The sequence below is a fragment of the Dendroctonus ponderosae genome, unplaced genomic scaffold (genome assembly GCF_020466585.1).
Source record: "Dendroctonus ponderosae isolate FM_Combo_2020 unplaced genomic scaffold, Dpon_F_20191213v2 Dpon_F_20191213_1, whole genome shotgun sequence".
Taxonomy (NCBI): Eukaryota; Metazoa; Arthropoda; class Insecta; order Coleoptera; family Curculionidae; genus Dendroctonus; species Dendroctonus ponderosae.
In genome coordinates this window covers 44,298,343-44,307,584 of record NW_026017110.1, presented here as the reverse complement: position 1 = coordinate 44,307,584, position 9,242 = coordinate 44,298,343, and the positions used below count along the sequence as shown (strand labels likewise).

Here is a 9,242-nt window from a genome sequence, read left to right as displayed (position 1 = left end):
AAATGAAATAAACATAGAATATTAACTAACACCCGGTATATTGAAGAATTTTGCAAACCAAAAATAATATTCTCAGAATTCAAAGAAAAATAGCTAAAAGTCAAAGAAATCAATATAAACAATATTTTATTCGCTTTGTGTCCAAAATGGACAAAATTAATACTCCAAATGTATGCCAAGGCTTAAAGCAGCAACGACGCTACACTTGTAAGTAAAAATATTTAAGTATCTGAACAAAGAATTCTAGTCTCTTCCCAAATTTGATTGTCCTAACTAATCACCTATTAGGCCTAATTAATTTTAGAATGTTTCAAAGTGTTGCAATTGTGATGTATTTTAATGGGTGATATGATGAGGCTGTTGACGAACTGTGATTGTTTTTTAAATTAATGAAATTCTTTTTTTTAACTATGTTATTTTAGAAAAACATGATGGTGGAAAAATACACCGAAGCGTATTTTAATTGATAAATAAAGACAATAAATGACTGAAACCCAGGAATTAATTTCAACTAATAATGCGTACCAAAATTATTATCTGAAAACGTTATTTGATTTTTTTAAAATAACTTAGTTACTTAGACATTTTGAGAACGGCATAGAAGCAAATTATTTTATTTTTTTTGCGGGAAAACTAGTGGTCTTTGGACAAAAAACCGTAAGAAATAAAAAAGTTGGTACATAACTTGTAGTAAGTATCAAAATTATGTTGAGAAAAGTTTAAGTGCACACAAAAAAGTTCTGAACAAAACAAAAGTAGGGGTTCCACATTTCTACCCTGTATAAAAGCAAACTGAACCACGAAACACTATCATGAAATGGCACTCAATTAGCTTATGATTCATACCAAAATTTATATGTTTAACAGTTTTAAAGGAAAACAACAAAAACTACTATATTCCGCCATTTTGGAAATCAAATAACTCAACAACGAAATATTAAATTAAAAAAATTGCCAGAATGACTAGAAGAACAGGCTTTAAAAATATTTTAAGATATTTACGGAAAACCCTCTATATTTCGAGATGCAACCCTTAGATCAGATCAGTTCTCATAAAACTGGCAAGAAATTAAAGTGCTTATATCGCTGATTAGGAAGATGAGTTCCAATAGAATGGAAATTGGAGCGTATTAATGTTGTGCTGCTAAGTGAAAAGTAAGATAAGTATATAGATAGAAGGAAGCAATTGTTGTTTTTTCCATTAAAGTTCGGACAATTTTCAATTTATGCACTTAACGTACACGTAATAACATGGTAGAAGAAGAACCGTGATGAATGTGGTAGCGTTAAAAATGAAAATATCATTGGTTTTATAATATACATATATTTTAAAGCAAGCTGAGATCAGATATAACAGAAAAACAAAACGAGATAGGTTTCATGAAGTTCTTTGCGCACTCGTTTTTATAATAAAATAAAAACATTAATTAATTACCATGTCAACTTAATGCATTGTTTCAGGCCATAGTAAATGTGAGTTTAAATTATTATTTGTCCTTTACATAGTTTTTCAGGGCATTAAGAAATTTTATGAACTATAAATACATATCGCGTAAAATAAATTATATGTGGGAAAATAATTTGACCAATACCGCATTTTTCAACGCAAATCTGCCCCGAATAAACACCACGGTAATCTGTACTTACATTGTTATTTCATTCAGTGTTTAAACCTCCCGGCGCAAAACAGTTCATATAGAATAATTCCGCTAACGATTTTATTGACGTACGGCAAGAATACTCAAGAACCATACAGTATAATTTGTTTTTTCTTTTAGGTAAAATCAGTGCCACCAGCGAGCATTTCCTGGATATTTCGGGGGCAAGTTTTACAAAACAACAGCGAATCATCCGCCGGATTGCGCTTCGTATATTTTACGGAGGAAGGCGAGGAGGAAAAGCAGAGCAGTCTGTTCATTTACAACTTAAATTCGGCAAACAATGGTACATTTTACTGCCTGGCAGAAAATCCCGCAGGTGCCGCCTCGGCAAACTACACCATTATGATAATTCTCAAACAGGAACCCATTAGATTAGAAGAGGGCCAAGCTTTTTCTATTGATGTGGCTTCCATATTCGTAGCTGCAGGACTTGTGCTGGCTTCCTTGTGTTTTGTCGCTATAATTATGGCTCTGTGTAAACGACAGTCAAAGTCCAAAGAAAAGAGAAAACCGGAACAAATTGTTGCCAATGTTCAAGTACCGACACTCAAGAAATCTGTACTGAAAAAACCTCCACTACAACCGGCTGTTGCTGAGCCGGACATAATTAATGAAATCAGTGGAGAAGCAAATCAATATTCAAACAAACTACAGGTAAATCAATGAGTAATTTATCGAGAGACACGGTTTTTTTGTTGCGAGTAATCATGGTCGTGATCATTTAGATGGGGATTAAATTCTGCTATTTTCCGACAACCTGTCGGATCCCATCCGACCCGTAATTAAGCAGCATTTCGACCACATATTTGTCTTTTGTTCAGTTGATAAGGCATTCATTTCGGATATCCAGGGGCTATTAGTTGAGTGTTTTTGTGTGGGTCTCGAAATTGCTGTTTATCGAATTATCCTAAGATCAGCTTCAGTAAACAGGACTAACGAATGGTTCCAGGTAAACATCGCATATTTCAAATTATTATCGAAATTCTTATGGGATTCAGGTCAACATTTTGTTGTCCAATGCAAGTTTGGTTTTTAGGAAGATTTACAAGTTACAATATGATGTCGATTGCGCCAAACTTAACAAGCTGATAATTGAAAAGAATTAATGACAAAAATTAAAATTTAAATGAGAAATTAACGTCAATTAGTTTAAGGTTGAAGCATACATTCACAACTATTTATTTTACTTCATTTGTGGGGCCCAATCCTGCCTGATTTTTAAGATCGGCGTTTTCGGCGCTTTATTTTGTACCCATTTTTATCGGTCTCAGCTCATATTTTCTAGGCCACCGTGTATATTAAAGTCAATATCTTGTTTAGTTACTTGGTTGACTTAAGTTTTTCGATTGTTTCTTATCGGATATTTAGTGGGTTGAATAAATTAAGTCAAAAAGAAATATTTCTAAATGATTGATGCTGGCAAACTAACAATAAATATGGGCTGAACTTCGAAAAATTGCAGCAAAAAACAATCGAAATTAAAATAAAACTAAAGCAGGCAACCGTTGAAATAAATAGCTACAGAAAATTTATATCGAACAAAACTTTACTTGCAATTATGGCAGTCGACTTGCTATTAATTCAGCGTTGTACAGTAGGCCAGTCGATGCTCTAGGCGTCGTCTACATTTTCGCAAATTGCTTTTCTCCTTTTGATGCAAATTCGTCGAAATCTTCTTCATATTAATCGCATTTAACATTGGAGATTTTCGACATCAAATATAATTTTCCTAACGTTGAAATCAACGATTAAAGTTAAAACGGTGATATTGAATTAAAATAATAAAAATAGTTTTAATACTTCAAATATTTAGGCTGAATGTTTATAATTGATACAAATCAAAATAAATGATAATAATTAATTCTTATAAATTGATATTTAAACTATTAAACTAACTTAGATTTTTACATTAATAATCCTTTTCATTTTTTCGACTTTTTCTCAGTTTTTTGCAATGTATTTTATTTTTCCGTTTTTGAAACAATGCACATCAGAACCTTATTTCGGGAAGAGTTGCAACGCGAAACCGTAAAACCGTAAAAGGCTCAAAATATTTTCTCAGTTAACACATAAAAGATGGTTTGTGAACTGGAAATTTGGGTATCTAAACAATGAGTGTTGTTTGCAATTATTAAGAGAAGGTGATGCGTTAACCCGATCTAATACTATGGCTAAAACTGCGTTTTAAAATAGGTGATTACTTTCGCCAGAATTAAATGAGGCTTTTTTTCGTACACACTTCTGATATCACTACAATTGGTTTATCGGTTTTTTAGCATTTTTATAAGATATTAGCACTAGTATTAACTTTGTTGAGTGCGCCTAAAAGCAATATTTTGTTGATTAGAAGGTGACACTGTTGGGAAAAACTGATGCCAATCTTAAGGCGGTAGCAAACGAGCGAACCTTCCGATGTTTTGCTTTTGCTGCACCCTAATGAAATGGCACATAAAATTGAATTGAACAAGCCAATGTTCCGAGTCGGGGCATAATTTCCTCTCGGAACTGCAGGTTCGTATAAATCGAATCTCAATTCCGACTCGAAAGTGTGTCTAGACGGATACAATGAGGTTTTCTTGGAGACACTCTAATTTCGAATGTTTGTCTTTCCATTGTGCAGCTACATCCGATTATCGTCAGACCAATTGCAATCGGAAATAATGGTCGTAATCAGCCCTACCTGAAGCCAACCTTAACTGGCAAACATCGGCCAGTTTCAGCTCCCAGTTTTGAGCGCTATGTTGAGTATTTTGATTTACGCTCTACGTCAGGTGGATATACAGCGCAGACCGGTAACCCTGCAGTGGTCTCAGCATTACGGCAAACGTCATATTCTGAGCAATCTTCTTCAAAAAGGGGAAAAAATCCAATGATTTTTGTAAAAGAAGCTTTTGGAGCTGAGTTGAAAAATTATTCAGACTCGCATGAAGATGTACAACTGTAGCACTTAACTTTAGAATAAATACTTTTCAGCAATGGAATTGTGTTTTATTAGAACCTGCGATCCCTTTGGAAACATGCAAATAAATTATTTCCACTAGAGCTCGAAAAACCAACACTATCCCATTTGCGTTAGAGTTAGAGTCGGGGGACTTCTTTGCGCCGCACGTTTAAACGGAAAGTTAAATTTGCGACGAATCTCTTGTGGGAATTCTGATGAGCTTTGCTTATTACAGCTTATACAACAGGAAAATGAGAATTTCCTAAACTGAGGTGGCTGCATATAGATGCACAAGGGATTGCTATATGTAATAATAATTAGATTTGGTAGTAAACAAGTCTCGTTGTATACTGAGATAATACAATTTAATTTAGAGCGTGTCACCGATTTGAGCTGTACCTACCCCTTGTACGCCTCATGTATGCTAGAAATTTGTACTGGAGCTAATCGCTGAAGGGAAACTGCATTTGGGAGCGTGGAGGTTTTGCTTACATCAAAGAGCACACACCCAATTACTTTAGCTTATGCAAGCTAAATTCCTAAATTACTATTTCAGCGCAAATAGGATTTTTTTCACGACTCAAGATTGTTAAGTGCATATAGTTTCATTAGTTAGTTGGTCTAGTTAGTTTAGGAAATTTGCTTTTGAGATGTTCCAACTGTTAATGTTTAAGTACACATGAGAAGTTCAAATTTGGCCCAAAACTTTGCGATTTGATTTTTAAATGCGGTTTGACGATGTGTTTTCTTAACCAACCTTCCCCAACCATTTTTCCAAACTGTCGATTGCTTCCGATGATATGTGAAGTATTCGATTTAAAAGGCGACGAAAAAATTAAACGTGACTTGTATATGAATTTCCTTCAGTAAAGTAATTACTTTATACAGGGTGTCCCACCGGGAACCGCTGCGATCGATGACCAACTGTAATTAGGAGAAATTTGAAAATTGGACAGTGTGCCAAAGTCATTGGCGGTCTAAAATATTTTCAAAATGGCCACACTTCCGGTTATACCGGAAGTAGATATCAACTTGCTTATTTTAAATATTTTAAATGGAACACCCTATATATTATTACATTTTTAAATTCTACTCCAAATCCTAAATATATTTCATACGCAATATCCTGTATAATATCCGATACCTAAGTCTAACCGTTTTTGATATATTTGGAATTTTATGTCAAAAATGACAGTTGCAGCCACTCGAATAATTATTCATTTTCCCAATAAGGAAACGTCTTACCTTATTTGTGTCGAATTTATTGTTGAAAAGGACTTACTTTATTGAAATTTCGGAAATATTTTGAAAACTATCAATACAAAGTGTTAAAAAATAAGTTTTAAAATACAGTTGAGAAAACCGCCTTAAATCAATTTTTTGAAATGGAAATTTACGTTTTTGATAATTTTGCCATATTCAGTATTAAATAAGTTTAAGTTTGTGTAACGATGTCTATTCCAGAAGTGTTTAATTTTCGAAATATTGCCAATTTAATGTTTTCATATCACTATTTTGCAGCATCTTCTTTTAAATTCTGTCACTCTTAGTTGCCATGTCAAAAGTGGTCATTTTTAATACAGTAAAATGCCAAAGGAATGCTGACAGCTGTCAGCTATTTTTTGAAAAAAAAATTATTATGCCAAAGTGCTTCAATTATGCAAACGAAGATTATTTAAACTTATTTATTATTTATGAAGAATGTGATAAAGCTGTATCAAGAACATGTGGCACATTTACCATTCGATATCCCCAAAAACCGAAGCCTTCATGTTGTGCTGTTAAACAAATTATAGAAAATTTCACGAATTTTGAATACGTCTTAATACCAGTGACTGATATAATTAATAATAATAAATTATACATAAACGATTCTTGATACAACTTTATCACATTCTCCATAAATAATAAAAAAGTTTAAATAATCTTCGTTTGTATAATTTAAGCGTCCCGACCTGATTATTAATTATTTTCAAAAGGGAACTGACAGCTGTCATCATTCCTTTGGGATTTTAATGTACTTAAAATGGCCACTTCCGTCATGGCAACTAAGAGTGACAGGCTTTAAAAGAAGATGCTGCAAAATAGCCATATGAAAACATTAAATTGACAATATTTCGAAAACTAAACACTTTTAGAATAGACATCGTTACACAAACTTACACTTATTTTTAATACTGAATATGACAAAATTATCAAAAATGGGGGCTGTTGGATCAAGATTTAATTGAAAGCCCAAGTTTAGTTGTTGCTAATTCTTGAAACGAATATCATTAAAACACAGTAAGCAACTAAAAACTGAAAATAACGAATGCATAAAGAACTCTGGAATTTTAGCTTCCAACTTCTGCTCCAACTTTAAATTAACTATACCTACGCTTCCGCAATACGATTTAATAAATGCAGTTTCTCAGTATCTAATTAAATTTTAATAGTAAATAAAAAGAGAAAACTGGGACAGTGCCGTTTTCTCCGAATATAATAATATTTAATAAAATAGTGCAACAAAGAAGCAGTGCTTCTATGGTTTATAATGTACATTTTGTGTGTTGCTATACTTAGAAATATAATGTTTTATTCAATATCACTTTTTAAGAAAAATCCAGATGCAAAGTAAGCAGGAATAAGGAAAATGTCAACTTGTAAAGAAGATGATTATTTTTTGGGATGAACAATGGAAAGTAGCATCGTTCAACCTTCAAATCCAAATCAACAAATCATATCAATTGGCTTTGGAAGTTACGAATTTTGCAATATTTAGAAATTGTATTTTCTTTAACCCTTCAATATCAACGCTCCTCATTGACTTTATATTTTGCAATAGTAGCAAGCTTTCTCCAATTTTAAACAGTTGCTTGGTACATTGGTTTAATGGGTTTGTGTAATAAAATTTATTATAATAATATAAACATGTTAGCTCAGAGAACGTTGAGGAATTTTAAACAAAAACTGATCAAACTTATCGAAGTGTTTGTGTGTGTTCCTCACATATTAGCCTATAAATCCTGGCAAACGTTATGAAAAAGCACAAGTCAACTAAAATAAATTTAGATTTTATGTGTAAGTAGAAAATTCGATCTCAGCATTGTCATAAATAACACTGTTTCATCTAAAATCGGTGTCAAAAATACACTTTCTTTCTATTTGATTCAGGTGTTCTGAAAACTTATTTGATTTATTAGAGTTAGATTTTCTCGCAGCGATAATCCCTACGAGGCACAATTCTACTATGGCAGATTAAATGGAGAATTTAACTTTTAAAGGACGGCTTAATGGTCCGTATAATAAAGGGACGATAAGCCCCTTCGGGAACAAAAAAGAACAATTCTGTATTTCTTAATAATATTTGCTAGTTGGGTCTGAGCCACGAAAAAATAGGCACGCGACCAACTACTCCGTAAATCGTTTGCTGTAATAACAGTTTTTCTAAACAAAACATTTTACATGCACCGCAGTATGGTTGCCAAATAATTTTTCAAGCAGAAAATCGCCTTTTTTGCGAAGATTCTCGCATTAAAGCGAGTACCGAAAAGCATCCGTTCTTTTTCTAAGGCTGCAACAAATGACCTGAAAAAGGAATACAAAACAACGTTTAAGCTAAATAACCTCATATATTTCAGTTACGATCGTGGGTTAACATTTATGTTCGTTCGTTTGCAAATTGTAAAAAATTTTAAGATGTAATGGGGCATCGATTTTAAGCAAAGGGAAGATTAGCGCAATCGAATTGACTCCGAAAGATTGTTTTAAGCCGCAAAATAGTGTTTTAATAAGCAAGTAGTACGGGATGATTTAAAATGGGGGTCATTCGTAAGGAGGAATGGTCTGGTGGTATAATGAGTGAACTTAAAAAGTGTTAAAAGATTCTCTGAAAACTCGAATAATTGAACGCATGTGCTTAATCTGTTCCAGCAAATGCAGTTTTTCTTATTATTAGAAGCGATCTACGGGAATATCTGAAAAGTTCTTTCTGGTTCCAGCTTAAGGAGCAAAGTCTGTTTTATCAACCACCGGTCGACTGCATTTTCGCCTTTTTAGAAATGTCTGGCGAATTGTCGAAATCTGTAATGCAAATTTCCCCGAGAAATTCACTCGAATTTATAGTCTAGTGGGACCCAAATTTGGATTGTGAAGAATTGATTCGCATGCTCACTCTCATTGTTAAAGGGCATAGTAAATTTAACAAATTTCAAATGGACGGTTTTTTCCTCTTATAGAAATAATTTTCGTAAATTTTAAAGCCAGCGTTACAGATCTTTCCGCCTGTTATACGCAACATTTTATACTCCATTGGTTCGAAGTGTTCTGGCTAGTGCCGTTTTAGAGAGCCACAATTCCTCAATTAGTTGTTACGTGCCAAATTCTGCGCCTGGACAGAGTGAATTTTGGCGAGTTTTTGACTTCCGTGATACAGTTGTCCTTGCCTATTGCACGTTCATTTTCAACCTGTTGAACTGAAATGAGGGCCTCTGGAGGACTCGTTTCGCTCCCATTGTAAAGAGCGGTAAAAGTTTTTTCCTCCAACAAAAAAATATTTACATTACATTTTTCATATAGATAAGAAGGTCACAAATATGCATTTATAAAGTATTTGGGTCAATAATAAGGAAGAAAGCGTCTGTTAAAAATCGTGAATGTTC

General features: G+C 33.4%; 1 protein-coding gene across 1 annotated transcript in view; it reads left to right on the top strand.

Moving 5' to 3' along the window:
• LOC109541471 (amphoterin-induced protein 2) overlaps positions 1-4,639 on the top strand; it is a 32,835-nt gene extending 28,196 nt beyond the window's left edge. The window contains exons 3-4 of the mRNA XM_019910331.2: positions 1,779-2,315; positions 4,282-4,639. Coding sequence (XP_019765890.2) covers positions 1,779-2,315; positions 4,282-4,605 — 861 coding nt within the window. The 3' untranslated portion in view covers positions 4,606-4,639. The remainder of the gene's footprint in view (positions 1-1,778; positions 2,316-4,281) is intronic.
• The last annotated feature ends 4,603 nt before the right edge of the window (positions 4,640-9,242 follow it).